Source organism: Centrocercus urophasianus, unplaced genomic scaffold (genome assembly GCF_019232065.1).
Source record: "Centrocercus urophasianus isolate 14NV4802_14NV808 unplaced genomic scaffold, USGS_Curo_1.0 seq_42, whole genome shotgun sequence".
Lineage (NCBI taxonomy): Eukaryota > Metazoa > Chordata > Aves > Galliformes > Phasianidae > Centrocercus > Centrocercus urophasianus.
This window is the reverse complement of record NW_024885000.1, coordinates 1664740-1683713: the sequence shown is the minus strand read 5'-3', so window position 1 is coordinate 1683713 and position 18974 is coordinate 1664740. Positions and strand designations below refer to the sequence as shown.

Here is an 18974-nt window from a genome sequence, read left to right as displayed (position 1 = left end):
TTCATATGTTCTTCCTTCCCAAATAGGTTAATTTGGATCTGTCTTTAAGTTCATTACAGACTTGAAGTGATGTGGTTTTGTTAAATAGAAGTCTGATCCAGTGGAACAAAGGTTGAGAGGAGCAGGGCTTCAGATTCCTTGGAGTAAGCTAATGTGTTTTCATCAGAGGGACAAGTCTCAGACAAACAGAGGGAAAAAAGTGACTTGTATTTAATTCATGTTTTCCATCTGTCCTTTTTTTGTTGAGTGTTGATATGTGCAGATAGTTTTCCAAAGTAGTGGAGAATTTTGTTCTTTCTGATTGCAGAACTTCCTTACGGATGGGAAAAAATAGAAGACCCACAATATGGAACATATTACGTTGAGTAAGTGCTAATTATTAATTTGAAATAGTCACAGACTGAGCAGAAAGTAGTGAGGCAGTTGCTTAGCAGTGTATATAGGTTGTACTGAGGAAAAACAAGTTCTAGAGGCCAGTGTGCACATTTCAGAAGCACTGAAGGTCCGTAAGATGACTGTGCTGACATACTGGTGTAAATTTCTTCTAGGGAAGGAAAGCAAGTGGCAGTGAGAGTAATTAATAAATGGGAACGAGCTGATGTCATTTTCATTAGCTATAGCAAAAATAGGGTGACTTGATTTAAGAGTGATAACTGTAAAAGAGCAAGAGTAACATTTCTCATTGCTGTCTCCAAAGGGGCATCACAAGTAGCTGCTAAACTGCTGCAAAAGCTCTTTTTGGTCTTCTTCAGGTCAGGGAAAATTAAACCTTTCTTTAACCATCGTTAAAAAGATCAGCAGAGTTGCAAATAATGAGATTGAAACAACGCAGCTAGTGTCAGGAGAAAAAGCAAGTCTTCTCTGTTCTTATCTAATAGAAGTTTGCAGAGTGGAATGAAGGTATGCTCTACCAAATGGTCACAAGAAGTGAAATTACGTTGTTTTTTCAAATAAATCAAGGTGTTGAAAGGAAAAAAAGACATTCCATGTTGATTCTCTGATAGTTTGGCATTCATTTTTCCAAAGTCTTAATCTGATCAAACAATAGTATTTGTAGGTTGTCTTCTGTGGCTGTGTTTTCTGTGAAATGAGGATGGTTTCCACTGATATCTTAATCTACCTTTTGTCTACAGTCATATTAACCAAAAAACTCAGTTTGAAAACCCAGTATTGGAAGCCAAAAGAAAAAAACAGCTGGGACAGACTGATGGTGGCCCTTCAAAATCAGGTATCACCAAATATTGTGTTCTTTATCGCTCATATCTTTATCTACAAGTAAGCATTGCACATAATCAGGTGGGGAATTGATGAAGAAATTGGCCTTTCTGCTGGCTCCTTGTGGTTTTGCTCTTCAGACTCTGTAAGGTTTTTGATGTTAAAATTAAATTGAGACCCTGGCACTGCTTTAAAAGCATTTTGGTAAATCTCAAGCTGGTTGTCATAAGCAACTCTGGAATAAGGGGAGGGTTAGGAGAGCCAGCTGGAAGGTGCAGGTAAAGCCACTCCTTGAATTTTATTTGCTGCTGACGTTGATGTCAAAGGTAAGAGAGCAAAACCAGAAATTAGAGGTGGGAGATTTAGTTTGTCCCCTGTTTTAATCTGTAATACAGTTTGGAAAACCTGTAAGTTTGGTACCCAGACTTTAAGATATCTTCCTTCTTTCTCCGACTGTCTGTTTTACATGTGCTTGTGGTCACTGTCATTTGGAGATCTAATGGCTGCCATAAAGCAGCATTGCTGTTGGTTGATTATGCTGCATCTTGTCATGCACAGGGCCAGAGAAGTCTCTCTTCACTAGAGATCCATCCCAGCTGATAGGAGCTCTTATACGGACGTCACTGAAAAAAAGCACGATGGGTTTTGGCTTTACAATTATTGGAGGGGACAGGCCTGATGAGTTTCTCCAGGTGAAAAATGTGTTAAAAGATGGACCTGCTGCCCAGGATGGGAGAATTGCACCAGGTAAATGGTTCTTTCTCTAAGCTTGCATTTCTTTTGATGCTTTTTGGAGAGTGCAGCCGCTGATGTGTGAGATTGAGAGGACGATTTACTCCTGGGGATTTGTATTGTGTACGCAGAGTTTCTTGATCAGCATGATGTGTTATGAAACAAGGTTTCAGGATGTGACATGCACTTTCTCTTCATTTTGCAAATACATGCTTAACCACGTGTGGCAACAGGGTAAGGCTATGAAACACACGTGGGTGCAATCCTGGCTTAAGTTCAGCCAATCCTAAAATAAACATAGGAACCCCCCCAAAAATCCGATTTATTCTTGGATTGAATTTAGGATGCTCTAAAGTATGAATTAAAGCAGAAGACATCTGTTTGCAGCAGTGTGTGTGCCGTGCTTCATCTCCTGTGGCTGGATAGTAGCATTTTTTAAAATCTGCTGGAGATTAAACTTTGTATATTTAGCATACTGTCTTCAGAGATGACACAGAGTAAATGCAAAGAGAAAGTCCTTTGCACTTCTTGGAAACAGGTAGTCAAGAGGTACAGCCAGCATTATTGTTTTGTGAACAGTGGAGCAATGGAGCAATGCACAGTGATTGAACACAACGCACAATGATTTTGTCCAGTGATTTCTTCTTTTTCTTCCGAGCCTCAGAATACTGGAAAGGTGTGTGCAGTTTTGTTTCTGGTTTTAATGCTGTTTAAATTCCTTTTTGAACAGGTGATGTCATTGTAGACATAAATGGAAACTGTGTCCTTGGCCATACCCATGCAGATGTTGTGCAGATGTTTCAGCTAGTTCCTGTCAACCAGTATGTGAACATGACTTTGTGCCGTGGCTATCCTCTTCCTGATGACCATGAGGACCCAGTTGTAGATATAGTGACTGCTACACCTATTATCAATGGACCACCTGTGACCAAAGGAGACATTTGTCTGACCAGCCAGGAGTTAATAGCCGGGGCAGTCGTGCTGGACCAGAATGGAAAAGCAGGCCCAATGTTGGTCAACGGTCGTCTCAATGGCCCTTCCATGGAGACAAACGAGCAGAGGATCTCTGTTGCATCTTCGGGAGGCTCTCAGCCAGAGCTGGTCACCATCCCACTGGTCAAAGGTCCCAAAGGCTTTGGGTTTGCCATTGCAGACAGTCCTACAGGACAGAAGGTGAAAATGATTTTAGACAGCCAGTGGTGCCAAGGACTTCAGAAAGGGGATGTAATCAAGGAGATCTGCCATCAGAACGTGCAGAGCTTGACGCACCTGCAGGTCGTGGAGGTACTGAAGCAGTTTCCAATAGGAGCAGAGGTGCCCCTGCTCATCTTAAGAGGAGGTAAATATGTAAATTTACAGCTGTCACAAGTGCTTTTTAAAAGGCCTCTTTTAGTGTGATAAGTTAGCTAGCAGTTTCATTATGTCTTTCAGCCATGACGTTCTAAGTTTAATTTATTGCCCTGAGTATTTGGATGAGGGCATGCTGCTAGGGGTTTTTTACACAAAACTTATTATAGTGTGTTTAGACACTGTCTCTTCCCAGTGTCTGGGGAGTGCTAAAGCAACAATGCAGTCTCTAGTATAACACAAAGGGTATGATTGATGGAGATTTCTGGACGTCGCCAAATGTATTCCTGTAACTGCAGCTGTGCTGGACAGGTGATTAGGAGTGGCAAGAGTCATCAGCTGTAAGATGGAACCTTTCACTGAAATGGAAAAAATGATCATTTTCACATCTGCATATTCATAGCTCGTTGTTAACCACATACCAGATGGAGCTGAATGAATTAGAAAGCAACACGACTGCTTTAGTGTCCTTTTAAGGTTTTATTGTAGCCTTTTGAGTGCACTTGGGTCATTTGGGTGTTTGGAAAAATCTCCAAGACATTTTGTGTACAAATGCTGCTGTTTCTTAATCAGCCAGGGGAACAGATTTCTTTGGTGGCAAGTGAAATTCCACCAGGCTAATTCACAGCCTCCTGCAGTGAACTCCTGTGTGATCTGGCTGACCAGCATCCAGCAGAAGGAGAAACTCACTGCTGTACAGCCAGCAGCTCTGATCTGAGATTTCTCCTAAGTGATGGCTTTGGTCAACTAAACGATCCCTTGCAATTTAAAGAAAGAATGAATAAGCAGTTATCACTTTCAGCTCAGGAGGAACTGATTATATTCCCTTAATGCTATTTAAGCTTGGATGACCTAGAATTGAAATTGCTATCTGCATTGTATTTTTTTCAGGTCCACCCTCACCTACTAAAACTGGCAAAGTGGTGAGTATTTACAGTCTATTTAAATTTGCTTCAGATGGAAAAATACTGAAGGGGGTTTGGTGGCAAAAAGACTTTTTAACATGGTCTACTTAAAACTGAAGTTCTTCTACAAAACCCTTTGAGTATTTTGAGTTTGGGTATAATGGATTTCTTATTTCTTACTCCTGAAATTTCATGAATAATACAGTGTATATATATGTATTTTTGGGTTTTTTTGCGTGATCTGTATTAAAGTGAAATAGGATTTCTAAAAGAAATGTCAGATACTTCAGTGTTCCTCGATCCTCACATAAAATAACAAAATGGTTACTGCTCCCTTCTTAACGCACTGTAGTTTTACATTTCTAGTTTGATGCTCGTTGTTTTTGGAAGCTCCCTCCACTGGGGTGTCTGTAATATATTTTGTCTCAGCAAAGAATCATTAGGATTGGTGAAAATACCCTCAGATTGTGAAACGTTTGTGTCATGAGCACTTCTCTTATGACATAGGCTCACTGATAGCCACCAAGAGCGTCTCCAAGAGCAGAGCTGCACGCTGAAAAACGTGTTGTACCCAGCAAATTATTTCATTTTGGGAAGAAGCCCATCAGCAGGATGTAAATGCAGTTCCTTTTTCCAACATTGTCCTGCTCTTCAAGTATGAAAGCTGTGTCAGAGCAGTGGGATGATGCAAAGCACTCGCTGAGATGTGCAGATTCGGTTTCTCACAAGCATGCAGCTGCCTGCAGTAAAGAAATTGCTGCACAGATTGGTGCAGCTGGAGGACGTGGGCTGTGCCTGCATGGCTCCTATGTCAGCACGCTCTGCAGCCATGCTAAAAATACCCAGGGCTCTGGGAGCAGCGTTCCACACACGGGCAGAGCAGCTTTTCCACGGAGCACTCAATGTTCAGTGGCATTAAGCAACGTGGCAAAAGAGTTCAGTTAAAAAGGGCAAGTTCTTGTGTTCATGGACATGCAAGTGTGAAAGCTCTGAGCTGCTTGGGGGAGTTTTCTTCTACCCTCCTAAAAGGGCACAGCTCAGAATATTGTGCTGTTACTCAACGTGCACAGACACGTGCAGAGCACCATGTTCCAGGTTTCCAGGTTGGGTTTATGGCCAAGAAGAATTATTTAGACTTATTGTTCACTGGAAATTAAGATGGGAGAACACAAGGATACTTGGTGGCCTTTCCTCTTGGAATGGCAGTGTTGCAGCTATCACAGGAGAAGAATATAAAGCCTGCTGACTTATTCCCAATTCATTTCACCTCTCTGCAACGCTTATCATCTTTGCATGCATGAACTCCTTCAGGCTTTTGGCTTAAGTGGGGTTTGTGGGGTGGGATTCTGTTCCAGAAGGACAAGCAGGAGAGTTCAGGGAGCTTGGAAGCGCTCAGCGATGCCATCCCACAGCCTATGCCTTTCCCTCCCACTGCTGTAAGATCAGGCTCTCCTAAACTGGACCCTTCAGAAGTCTACTTGAAGTCCAAGACTATGTATGAGGACAAACGTGAGTATATCAGCCCCAGCTGGGAAATGCTCAGTATAACAGAGCCTTTTCTTTGGCATGCTTGTGGTAAAAGCAGTGTGACTTCACCCACTGAGTTTGTTAACCCTGTATGGATACAGACATTTCAAAAGTGCATAATTCACACAAATCAGAAAACTGTAGAGCCCGTTCAAGGTAGATATGTGCATATGCTGTGTGTTTCAACCGTCGTGTCAATAATGTCATCAGTCATACAAGTGGTATGATGTTCTAACATTGTATTTGCTCTCCAGGAATTTCTGAACAAAGTGGTCACTCCATGGGCCTGGCAAAGCAGATGTGACTTCCTGCTCCCCCTGATCATCTGGGGGATGTGGTTTATTTTAGCAATCTTTATTCAAGGGAATTCCACAAAATAATGAGTAAATCCTTGAGGTGTTTTCTCCAAAAACCTTTTGTGTTCTGAGCTTTGTTACAGATAGACCTCAGTGGGCCCACTCATAAAAAACAACTGTACAAAGCAACTATGCAGACGATTCTTTTTAAATGCTGTTCATAAATAAGCTGAACAAAGAGTAACATCAGACCAAAGGACCAAAGCAAAGTGCAGAGCTGGACTTGGTGATCCCTTCCAGCTTGGGATGCTCAGTGACTCAAACCATTTCAGCATTTATAGATGGTCCTGAGTTGTGCTGCAGAGTGGATTTCATCCTGGCACACTGTGTGAATGCAGCTGTGATTTTTCCTTAGGCACTCATCAACCTGTCCTTTCCTTTTTCATCTTTTTCTATATTGTTTGTTTGTTTGTTTTTTAATCCATTTTGGAAAAAGAACTTCATTAACTGTTAGAATTGTTCGCTGTATTTCCGGCTACTGTGTTCTGTGTATAAAAAGAATCAGAAAGCACAACAAAGGAACAACCTTCCACTAACCAAAGGTAGCTCATCACGTGTTCTGCAATGTTTTGTCTCAGCTCCAAACACGAGGGATTTGGATGTTTTCCTACGAAAACAGGAGTCGGGCTTCGGATTCCGCGTGCTTGGAGGGGACGGACCGGATCAGCCTGTAGGTGACACTTCTTACAGCTGCTTACTGTTATCTCACTGTGCTGCTGTTGGGATGGCTACTGCTCTGTCCTCCTCATTTCTCTCTGCTTCTAGGGAGGGAATTCAGTGATGGAAAAACTGACTTTTAAAGGTCGAGGATCGATTCAGATTACCAGATTGATTCTGGGTTTAAGAAGTGGTTCAGCTCAGGCTCCTAAGAAAGGAGAATCATTTCGTCTTCAGTCAGTGAAATGCTCTTGAGTAATCCAGTTAAAGCTGCGAGATGTAATCCAGTTCTGCTTAAAGCTGGACATTGTGTTCCCTGATCACAGAATCACAGAACGGCCAAGGTTGGAAGGGACCTCAAGGATCATGAAGCTCCAACCCCCTGCTGCATGCAGGGCCACCAACCTCCACATTTCATAGCAGCCCAGGCTGCCCAGGGCCCCATCCAACCTGGCCTTGAACACCTCCAGGGATGGACGGGGCATCACAGCCTCTCTGGGCAGCCTGTTGAGCACTTCACTGCTCTCACTGTAAAGAACTTAACCATGGAGGTGCTGAGCATGGCCTGAGGGCTGCAGCTCAATCCCTGGGAGCAGGTGGCTGTGCAGGGCTCCAGCTGAGGAGCTATAGTGGTTGCAGGCTCTTGGGTGACTTAAACTGGAGGCTGCAGGGAAACAGTTCTGCCTGACTTGTTCAAGACAAACAAAGGGAAGAATATGGTTGGCTACCTTTCTTCTCTTTGCTCTTCATAGAATTGTTTGAGTTGAAAGGAACCTTTAAAGGTAATCCATTCCAACTCTTCTTTAACAAACAGGGACACCTAAAGCTCGCTGAGGTTGCTCAGAGCCCTGTCCAACCTGACCTTGAATGCTTCAAGTTTTAATCTGCAAGGCTCTTGTTCCCTTTTTACCCAAAGCCTTTCTTTGGCAGCAGGAATTTACTGTCAAGCCTGTAATTGTGGTGCATTTTGGTAACAGTTGTTGCATCTCAGGAAGCCTTTATAGGGCTGAGCATCAGCATCCCATGCTGTTGGCACCACGTGCACTGGCAGTGTTCAGTTTTTGCTGCACATGTTGGAGCTTCCTGGGGAGCAGATGAGCAGAAGGGAGCTGCTTACCCTGCAGAAACTGCCAGGCTGTTCTTCTGACTGCAGCCTGATGAGACAAGGCAGCTCTGGGAGGTGTTGGATCCCCTTCCCCTTCCATCCTCCTTGCATGTTTTCAGAATCAAATGTTTTGTCAGTCTGTGGTTTCTGGTGGATTTTCATCTTGAGGATACAAGCACAGTTTTTCCAGTTTACTCTTGTGTTTTTGCCTTGGGTTTTTCCCTCTCATATTCAAAAACACAAAATATGCTGCTTTAGGATTTGCATTAACGCCTTGAAGCTGTTAGACTGGCTTCCTCCTGCAGATGGATGTAGGTGTTATTTTGCTTCCTGAGTGGCATCAAAATGCAGCTGCAGTGTTTGCACAGGGAGAAGTGTGGTGGTGAGAGCCTGGTTTGCTGTCTCCTGGTCACTGATGAGGGTGCAGGTAAGGCTTTAAGCTGTCAGTGTAGCAGTGTTTCCTGGCTTCAGCCTACAGAAGAGCTGTTGCACAGTTTGGCTTGGATGAAGGGCAGTCATCAAGGAATGGGTTGGAGACAGACTGCCTTGTTCTGTTGTGGCACTTTGGGAGAATCTCCTCCATTGCCTGAAAGGAAAATGCTCTTCTCTGGAAAGTAGTAGTGAGACTGATAGCATGTTCAGCTGTCAAGTTAGGAGAAAAAACCTTTGGAGTAGATAACCAGAGACTGCTTTCTGATTGTAGTTGAAGGAATAAGTTTGTTGGGTTTTTTTCTCCATGCACAGCTGTGATCCAGTGCTAGTCTGCTTTTTTTCTAGCACACCTTTAACAAAAAGGAAGAGCAGCTTCTCTTTATAGCAAAACCAAACAGTTACACTTCTGTTGCACTGTGTAGCATTTATCATGTTTGGTTTCCATAACAACCATAGCAGTTGGTGTCAAGCTGATGTCACGAGTGCTGTGTGCAGGTGATCTGCTCTCCATTGCTTGACCTCAGACAACTACTGACAGTGATTATTCTTAACCTTTCATTTAACCAATGTCAGTCTAGTGTATAAACACTGTGTTTTCTTATCTGTTATGTTTAGTAACACTTTATGAGGTGGCGGCAGACAAATTTGATAAGAGGAGCGCAGCTGTTTGAAGTCAGCATTTGCTCACCAAAAGCTGTGTAGTGAAATGAGGATTAAAAATCCTCAAAACTTTTTGTATTTATTGATGTGTTGAGCCCCAGCTGGTGTCCATTCAGTCAGTCTGTGAGGAGTCCACTCGCTGGCTGAGCTTCTGCTAGAAATGAACCATCAAGTTCAAGTATCTTCCCAAAAGCTTTTATCTGCCTGGATTCAGCTGGGTCCCAACCCCTGTGTGTGCTGATGGCTTTGTGTTCTGCCATTCTAACCCGCTGACTGTGCCCTACTGATAGATTTACATTGGAGCCATAATCCCATTGGGAGCGGCAGAAAAAGACGGCAGGCTTCGAGCTGCTGATGAACTGATGTGCATCGATGGAGTCCCTGTTAAGGGGAAGTCACACAAACAAGTTCTGGACTTAATGACCAGTGCTGCACGGAACGGTCAGGTGCTGCTCACTGTCCGGAGGAAGATTTTCTTTGGTGGTATGTATCTGTCCAGTTGTGCAGGGATAGATCTGACTCGTGGAACATGTGTGTTGTTGCAGTCAGGTCAGCTAAAGCTGTTCTGAAACATATCAGTCACTGTGCTAGAATTGAGCAGCCTGAGGTTCAGGAGTGTCAGCTGTAATTCTGAGCAAGTGGAGAAAAGCAGAACTTAGGAGTTGATGCCTTGGTGCTTGCTGGCTTGCAGTGCTCACACAGGTAAGACTGAAGATTAAGATAGCAGTGGTGTTTTCTTCATCCCTTTTCCAAATGCTCGTTAGAGCAGACATTAGTGTTATGTAAATTGAGTAATAGCACAACTCATGTTTGTACTGCATGCTGTATTCTGACGACCGTTGACAGCTATGTGCAGCGAAGATGAGTGCGTTCAGAGCAGAGATGATTCAGTGCAGCATCTTGTGATTCTGCACTTTGGGATCGGTGTCCAGAAGGTGTTCATCCTTGACTCACTGCTGCTTGATCATGTGAATGACAGAGCTGGAAAGGAGCTCAGGAATCCTGAGGTGGTGCCCTGTTCTGATCAGCGCTCACTGCTGCTTCTGCAGTGCTCTGCTCAGCCATTAATTCTGAGTGTGCACTACTAAAAGGAAAAAGTATTTTAAAACCAAGTCTCAGAGTTGTTCCTCACTTAAGATAGCAGTAATTCTCTTTTGTAGCTGGATCTGTGCTGTAGATCTTGTACATGTAGCTTGCAGAAAAACCATGATGTATTCAGCCACAAAAAAAAGGCATTGCATCATTCTGACAAAGTTTTGTTGTGCACTGCTTTGGGGAATCAGGCTGCAGTGCCTTGCGTATTCGTGCACACCTGTGTAGGGCTCTGGGCCTCTGTCTGCTTCATCCAGTATCTGATTTCTGTTTTCTGTAGATCACATTGTTTATTAGCTTGCTTCTTACGTTCCCAGGCAGGCAGTGTTTCCACTTGCTGGAACTGATAGTGAGATACACAGCTTTGTTGTATTTACCTGATAGAGCAGTGGCATTGTTTTTGCCTTACTTGTTGTCTGTTATTTTTAAGGAGAAAAACAAGCAGAGGAGGAGGATTCGCAGGCTGTTGTGATGCAGAACAGCTCTCCCCGCCTGAATCGGGCAGAGTTTGCAACCCAGCAGTCCCCAGAGGTCTATGATGTCTGCCTGCAGCGGAAGGAGAACGAAGGATTTGGCTTTGTCATTCTCACCTCCAAAAACAAACCTCCTCCTGGCGGTGAGTGCTGTAATCTGGTGGTTTGGTCACTGCCTGGCCTGACTGGTGCTGGAGTTTCTGCTGTGCAGAAGTTCTCTATGCCACAGCTTTATGTGAACCCACTGTGTTGTTCTGAAGCTGAGATATTCTAAAACAAGCAATCAGCAATTGAGTCTGCAACCCTGCAGTGCTTTTCTCTTCACAGTTGGCTCTTAGGTTTATGTAATACTTTAAAAGTAGTCTATTAAGGGAAGTGTAATTAAAATTTAAACTCATGGTAAATGCTAGAAGGCATCAATGTCTGTTGCTTCACAGTAACTTCTGCATGGGCTCATTAAAACTGTCCTTGATGGCTTTTTAATCTTGAGTGGCTGCTGACTGCGTGTTTCAGCTTTGCTGGCGTGGTTCTGAAAAGTCAGCTGATAATCCTGACACGTGCACGACGCTCCTCACCTCCCTGACCCCTCAAAAAAGCACGCTGGGGAGATCAGTGCTGGGATAACAGCCGTACAGCAGCCCCCTTGCTCTGCACTCTCTCTGCTGGGTGAGGCCTCCTTTGTCGTCCACAGGTTTTTCACTGCACCGCCGGCGTTCGGAGCAGGAACGACTCTGGGCTGATCTGGGAGCTGTGGGTCTGCTCAGGTCTCACAGGAATATTAACCGTGCTCTGGAAAAGCTGATGGGCCTGTTCTGACTCCGCAGTGATTCCCCACAAGATCGGGCGCGTGATAGACGGGAGCCCAGCAGATCAGTGCGGGAAGCTGAAGGTGGGAGACCGCATCTCAGCAGTGAACGGGCAGTCCATCGTGGAGCTCTCCCACGACAGCATCGTGCAGCTGATCAAGGATGCCGGCCACGTGGTGACTCTGACCGTCGTTGCTGAGGAAGGTGAGGGTGCGCGGCCTGCTGAGGTGGACGTGGCTGCTACGTGTGCCACATCTGTTGTCTGCAGCTTTCGAGGTCAGTTCGCTTGCGAGGGAGTGTTTTAGGGTGTCTGGGAAGGAGATCCATTTGTTCCAGAAGAACTTGCAGAAGTGGGGCAGAAGCTACTGAGGTGGCTATGTTGGAAAATGAGATAGAACAAATAACAACGTGATTTGTGGTAAGGCAGATTCTCATGGTTTCTCATGTGAGAGGGAGACTGCTGGTCATGCGTCCTGTCCAGCCCCCGTGTTCTTCCACTGAAGAGAAGCTGTCCCTCCTGGGGGGCTGCCAGGCTGCAGGACTGCGCTGGGAGGGAAGATGTGCTGCCCAGATCCTTTCCACTTAGGCACTCTGAGTCTGTTCTTCCTGCTGTGTTGAAATACATCAAGTATGCTGCATCCATAGGATGCAATAGAAAACACCCTGAAATAGCCCCATTCCTGCTGGCTTCCAAGGCTGCTAGCAAATTCTTCACACACAAATGTATCATCTCAGCAGCAAGATGAATCTTCGTGGCTGCAAAGTCCCATCCCATAGCCCATACTCTTAATGGAAGCTCCCATGCAGTATTGCATGCAGTATGGCATTGTTCCTGCACAGTCAGTTCACTATCAATACGTAAAATCCAGTCATTGGGGGAGAAAAGCTGTGTACCAATCCTGCTTACTGCTGCATTTTTCTGGTTTGCTGCTTGTGGGTTTAATGAAACTTGCTATCATTATTTTGCCAGAAAGTTGGCTTTCCTGGTCCTTTAAATAATAAATATCTAAAGCCAGAATGTAAATAAAGAACATTCTCCAACTGAATATTCTCTAATTTCACATTCATTGCAAATATTTAACATGCTATCTAATGCAGAAATTCTAATGCAGAATTTCAAAGGCTTCATTTTCCTTCTTGTCAATTCTTGAAGCAGAGAGACTTGTACAAATTGTTGTTCTTCTGTTAAGATTTTCATTTCCACCAAATCTAATTCATTGCAGTTTGAAGGCACGTACCTCAAAGCAGCTGTGCAGGGCAGTGTTTGTAATGCAAGTGAAGTTTGAGTTGGCTGCATTAGATCTGCTTCTCTTGGCCTCTCAGTCAACTCTGCCTTCAGAATGGACTTTCTGAACATAACCTTTTTGTCCCGTATTTATGCATGACCTCACCTGGATGCTGTATAAGAACGTAGCTTTTCCTCTTTGCTCAATTACAGATTTGGAGATAAAATAAGACTGAGAAGACGGGTCAGAAAACGTGAACTTAGAGGAGCTGAAGTTGCCAGGTTTCAGGTGTAAGGAGTTTCTAGCAGTGAAAGAGAGAGAAGCAGAAGCTGTTCCTCAGAAATGGGAATAAATCCCTGTTCTAAAATTCTCACTCATGTAGTTGGAGAATTGCAGGTAGCTCACAGCATAACCTCACAGCAGAATTCCTTTGTAAATTAGTTGAAGCTTCAGTCATTTCCCACTATTGGGGTGCCTGAGCTTTGCAGGGATTGTTCACAAAGCAAAGGACAAAGACAACATGCAGCTGCAAAGAGAAAAGCACCCATTTTGCCAGAGGCTGTTCAGCATCACAAAACAGAAGCCCCTGGTAGAGCTTAATGTTCCTCAGTGCATCATCTTTACTGCTGTCCTCTGAGACTGGCAATGAAAATATTACCATGTACCACTTCTCTCTCCCTCCTGGCTTTCACAGATGTGTGGTCTTTGCTTTTTACATGGATAAACGAATTGCACTTCATGCTCCAGAAGACATTCTTTAACATTTTTCACAAAAGCAGGAGCCTGTCAGCTTCTGTCATGTATTAGCAAGAAGCACAAGAGGGAGCGCAGAAAAAGGACTGGAGAATTTGTACAAACAGATGGCATTGCTCTTGCCTGTGCTTCTAAATTAAAATTCTGAGTATAAACCAGGAGTAAAAGTTGACATTTTGTCTCTAGAGAAAAGCCTCTTCAAGGCACGTCACAGCAATAACACCAAGCAGTCCTGCCAACGACTTCTGGGTCCAGCATCACTGAGAAATTCAGCCTAATAATACACATCATGCCTTCCTTTCCTGAAAAATGCTTGGGTGCTTCGTATATTTTGCTGGGGTTTGGGTTGGTTTGTTTTTAGCTCAGAAATGCAGAAACGAGGTGCACCTCACAGAGCATTGGAGCAGCTGCAGTTGGGCTGTCTGGGATTTTTTTTTTTTTAAACATGATGAGGAAAAGGAGTTGATTAGTTTATAATTTAGTATAGAAGTTCATCTTGGGCCACAAGTTGCCATTTAAGGTTCTAGCTAAGAGGCAGCTTTTTACATAGGCTATGGTTCATTGCTCTTTTAAGTGACACAGACATTCTGTACTCTGAAACATGTTTTTTTCATTTACTGCAAAGTGTGCAATCACTGCTCGTTGTGGAAGAGAAAATAATCCTAAATTATTTTAAAGGATTTGTTATGAATGTGTCCTTACACTTCAGTTTTTACTTAGCTTCTAGAGAAGGCAAAACACTCAGATCCTTGTTGATGCACAGCAGTGATCCAGAGCGTTCCATGACCTGTCCTCTGCACCTGGAAGGAGTTGTCACTTTGCCTCTATAATTAAGGATTACATTAATCATCCCTCTGGATCTCCATTCTCCTCCTACCTTTAAAAAGGGAAATGCTCTCAAATGTCCCTTATTCCTCATTGCTTACAAATACTGTTAGATTGAATATCTGAACCAGCTTTATGGACGTGATTGGCTGTAATGCCTTCTGGCCTTTATCAACTTGCAGACAGTCTAAAAGCAGTCTGTGTCTGGTTCAGTAAAAATCACTTTTTTTTTTTTTTTTCTGGAAAAAGCAAAGTAAGAATGAAATTCTTTCGTGATTTATTCTGCGGAACCAATGGCAGTTCATTGGATTACAGCACTCAAGATAGCAAAATCCTCTTCACTTTGTAAGTGTTGTGAGCTCAGCTCAGTGTGAGACGCTCTGCAAGTGGAATTGCTCCGAGCAGCACATTGCCTGTTACACAAATTGCCTTCCTGCTCATCCTCTGAAAGCTGCAGTTGTCTTTCCCAAAATTTCAGTGCCAAAGTGACCATCTTGTCCCAGGCAGCAGACTCAGGGCTCCTGGTCGCTGTGGGCTCTCAATGTGTGTGCCTAGCTTTACATCGAGGAGTTTTCTCTGACTGCTGGTTTTGTTTGCATTTATTAGAACACCGTGGTCCTCCATCAGGAACAAACTCTGCCAAGCAGAGCCCAGCTCCTCAGCACCGACCTCTGGGAGCAGCACAGAGCAGTGCTGCCAGCACAGACAGGTACAGAGCCTTGGGCTTGGGAAAAGGAACTGAGCACAACCAGACAAGCTTGGAATTGCTAAAAGCGAGGGTAACATTGGCTTCCTTTTGCCTCTCTGTAGGGGAGCTACAGAAGGTGAAGCTGGAAAAGAAGTTTCAAATAGTTACAGGCTTTCATGGCCTGAGCACAAGCACTTGGCACAACCTGAGGCTGGCGGCGCTTCAGGTGTTGGCAGCCGTCATTCGCAGGCGCAGGTGAGCAGGCAGAGCCGTGCAGAATACATGCTGGGTCATCAGGATGCTGCAGTGAAGTTGTCACAGAGTATTCAAAATCAGAATAACAAAGCATTTCTTTGTCTGACGTGAGTAGAAACGTTGCTTATGAAAAATGCACTTCAGCATTTCACAGGGTGTTTTTGCTAATTATTCGTATTCATCTGCTTATCATAACTGAAAAAACAAAATCCTTGGAAGAAGGCTTCTTCTGACCCCCTGGAAAAGTTTCTTGAATAAATGTTATGGCTGTCTGAAACTGAGAAGGAAAAATATTATTTATGTGTAGACTTAGAAGGAAACCTTTACACCTAATTGTACGTGAGTTGTGATTAATGCAGTTTGATTTGTGCTGCGTGCATCTCAAGCTGAAGAAGTGCATGAAATGTTTTCCTAGAGAAGCGAAGATACAAACCTGCCTGCAGGTCCTCAGCTCTCCGTTCTGCTCTCACTTTTTGCACAGAATTCTGGCTGTTTTCCAGTAGAATTGGAAAGGGGCCCTCGTGGCTTTGGGTTCAGTCTTCGAGGAGGAAAGGAATACAACATGGGTTTATTCATCCTTCGGCTTGCTGAAGATGGACCAGCTGTCAAAGATGGGAGAGTACATGTGAGTTTGTCTTCTCTCATCCATTTGTTAGCACAGTTGTCCTGTTGACAAAGTGCAGCAGCCTGCAGTGGTAACAGACAGCTTCATTCCAGGAGTTCAGGATGCCAGCAGGCAGAGCAGCATCTGGGCAGCTGTCCTTGCAGCTCCTAGTGTGCAGTGTTAGTAAATGCTGTGGTGCTGGGCTTTTGAAGGGGGAAATAAACGGAAAAACTTGGGCCATTTAGAATGAATCATCTGTCTGTCCATGTGCTTGAGTTGTAGTAACATAAATGTTCCAGGGCTATGTAGGATACTTGAGAAGCCCAGACAAGAAATTGCACAGGGGAGCAGAAAACTGAAGGAAGACTCACAAGTCAGTGAATTCATAAAGAACTGTTGTGTGCATATTGTGCTATTGTGGTTCTGTGTGGCGTTTGAAGATAAAGGGCTATTTCTTTCCAAAGATTAATGAGCTAGTTCTTATGTCTTTGTAAGTAATTCACTCCCAAATACTGTAGTAAGAATCCTTAATAGTGATAAATCCTCAAACATGCAGTTCTCTAAATTCCAGCTTCATTCACCTGTACAGCCTCCTGTTGCTTTGGTTGGAGAGTCCAGCAGCAGCAATCAGGCTCTGTTTTCAGACGAGCTCTGGCTGTGCTCTGCTTCACAAAGATCATCTGTGCCACAGCATGGCTGGGTGGGATGGAGGGAATGGCACTGCAAGGCAGAGCTGGGAAAAGAACCATTTCCCACATTCACATCATCACCTTCATTCATTTCAGTGTGACGTGAGGTGAATTGTGCAGCACTGCTCCGTGTTGTGGCAGCATGCAGGGTCACAGCCCAGCTCTGTGAGTGCTTCTGTTGCCCAGTTGTGATTGTGGCTGCTGAGGGTCGGTGCAGTTGTGCCCCTCTGCAGGTCGGGCACTGGGAGGAGTGGTTCAGAGCCAGAACCCAAGGTGAAAATGTTCTGTTTCCCTGTCACTCACTTCGTCCCTCCCCAGCTGTGAAATGCTGTCATTCTGCTGGCTGCACTGTGAAACAAAGAAGAGGAATTTCTCACCCAGTTAATGGCAGCTGAGCATGATGCAAGGCACGTAGCATGGTGCAGAGCGTCCTGTCCTGTCAGATGAGAAACCAGCTGGTGACCTTCTTTGGCACGGGCAATTTGTTTAACAAAGCCCAGGCAGTCTCTTTAAGCTGCCAAATGCGGGCACTGGTGACATCCATTGGCTGAGCTGCGAATTGCAAAACAGGTTTCATGACGCTGAAGAGGTTCTGTTTGAGTCCCCTTCTGTCGGTTTGCAAACTCTACATGCCTTGCAGGTAGCTGCCCAGTGCCCAAGGCAGTTGTCACTGGCCTCAGAGACCTTACTGCTGATAACTACGTAATGCTGAGCTCTCCTACTTGGAAAAACAAATCCATTCCTTTATATGACATTTGCTCTGCTCTCTTTATGAAGCATAGAGAAATGAGTGTTGTTACAGAGTGGGCAGATGCACATTGCCAGGTTTATTGGTAAGCTACGTGGTTTATCAGTAAGCTCCTCTTTAGGGTGATCTGGAATGAAAATCTGCAGAGGAACGTGGAATTGCTATCTTCCCATGGATGGAATTGGTGTTTATAGTAAGCTGAGAGCTTCTGTCGAGCTTGCTCAGTAGATGTGCATGAAGAACTCTGAACCACCACGATGCTGTACTGGACCGAATTGCCTGGCGCTCCTGGGATGCTGGTGTTTATTGCTGGGTGGATTTAACACGAGAGGAAACACGGACACATCTGGCTCTGTGTTTTTGTTTGTTTCTAATTGAAAACTTATTTTGCAGCGGCTGCAATTCATAAAAACTAACCTGGCTGCTATTGTCTTATCAGGTCGGTGACCAAATAGTTGAAATTAATGGAGAACCCACCCAGGGAATCACTCACACACGAGCCATTGAGCTGATTCAGGCTGGAGGGAACAAAGTTCTGCTGCTGCTGAGACCAGGGACCGGCTTGATACCAGATCACAGTACGTCAGTGCAGTGCAGTGTCATCTTGTGGCAGTCTACTTAATAAGGATACCTCGTGCTTGGACACTGAAATCACTACCAGTTCATTCTGAACTGATGATTTCGAGTCTGATTTAGGATATAAACTAAAATTATGGATCAGAAAGATCAGGCCCTACCAGTATTTTAAAGCAAAGCACGCTCTGTGTTCTGCTTTGAGTACACGTTTTAATTCTTCAGCTCTTGATGCTGACACCAAGACTCTGCTGGTAAATTTCCTAAATTGTAAGCTCACTTGTTGTGATGCAGAGCTTTTCAGTAATGGTAACTAACCATGACTTCAGCCTTTCAAAGTTTTAAAACCCACAGCTTGAGCTACCAAATAGTTTGCTGTGTGCAGTCACTTACAGGCAGCAACTGGTCTGCTCTAGGCATAAAATCTGCTCAGAAGTTTCTTCATTTCTTTCCATGATTCTTAACATCTTAATGTTCCAAATTGAACGTCACGGTGAAATCAGAGTGCATTTGTGCATGGCACAGAAACAGCCCATCTGTGAACTACGAGATCTGCTCTGTGCCATCTTGCTCGATTTCTGTCTGGCTCAGTTTGTGTTTCACACTGAAATACTTTGCCGTTAATGGTGAAAGTTGAGCAGAGTCCTCTGTGTTCAGATGAGCTTCTGTTGGTTCTCTTTAAAATCAGCATTTAAAGTTGGTTTCAAAGAAGAGAGGAGCCATTGTGAGGTCACCTCCAGCTCTCTCCTTACGACCAGCTATTTGTGCTTGGTATCATTTCAGCAGTGATAAATAGTGTTTATTGTGCACCAGGAGGACAGCACAGCAGCTATCTGGAACCACTCCTGGCCCTCTTGTTCATAGAAATTTCCTAAATCTGACCCAGAATCATAGAAATGGCAGAAGGGATCTCCAGAGGCCATCTGGTCCAGCTCTCTGCCAACAGCAGGGCCTGAGATAAGGTCAAGCTACGTAGATAAGATCAGCAGCTGTAAGGTTTTGCTGCCTCTCGTCCTGCTGTTAATCATACATTTCTTATTGAGATCTTGCTTGCTGTACTCTGTGATTTTGGTATGTAGTTCTGGGCTTTTTCTCTTCCTCCTTCAGGTTTGGCTCCTTCCAGTTTGTGTCCCTACGTGAAACCTGAGCAGCATTAAGGGCTTTCAGTGCTTTTCTTGGGTTTTCCTTAAAGACTTGGTAAATCTGCATGTCTTGTGTTTCATCTCTTTCTATTGTTAAAGTGCAAAGCTATGAATAACCTTCACTTCTCGTTGTTTTCAGTTTTCTTTTAGAAAAAAGTTTCAGT

At 44.2% G+C, this 18974-nt stretch overlaps 1 protein-coding gene across 3 annotated transcripts in view; it reads left to right on the top strand.

The window, feature by feature from the left end:
- MAGI3 (membrane associated guanylate kinase, WW and PDZ domain containing 3) overlaps positions 1-18974 on the top strand; it is a 51057-nt gene that overhangs the window by 28645 nt on the left and 3438 nt on the right. Inside the window, exons 7-21 of one of the 3 annotated variants that reach the window (XM_042833582.1) lie at positions 308-365; positions 1134-1228; positions 1774-1962; positions 2678-3286; positions 4186-4217; positions 5555-5708; positions 6661-6752; positions 9227-9419; positions 10459-10644; positions 11326-11511; positions 14718-14820; positions 14922-15054; positions 15536-15679; positions 17535-17673; positions 18776-18865. In XM_042833582.1, coding sequence (XP_042689516.1) covers positions 308-365; positions 1134-1228; positions 1774-1962; positions 2678-3286; positions 4186-4217; positions 5555-5708; positions 6661-6752; positions 9227-9419; positions 10459-10644; positions 11326-11511; positions 14718-14820; positions 14922-15054; positions 15536-15679; positions 17535-17673; positions 18776-18825 — 2363 coding nt within the window. In that variant the 3' untranslated portion in view covers positions 18826-18865. The remainder of the gene's footprint in view (positions 1-307; positions 366-1133; positions 1229-1773; positions 1963-2677; positions 3287-4185; positions 4218-5554; positions 5709-6660; positions 6753-9226; positions 9420-10458; positions 10645-11325; positions 11512-14717; positions 14821-14921; positions 15055-15535; positions 15680-17534; positions 17674-18775; positions 18866-18974) is intronic. The other 2 variants (XM_042833580.1, XM_042833579.1) reach the window with 2 other exon arrangements.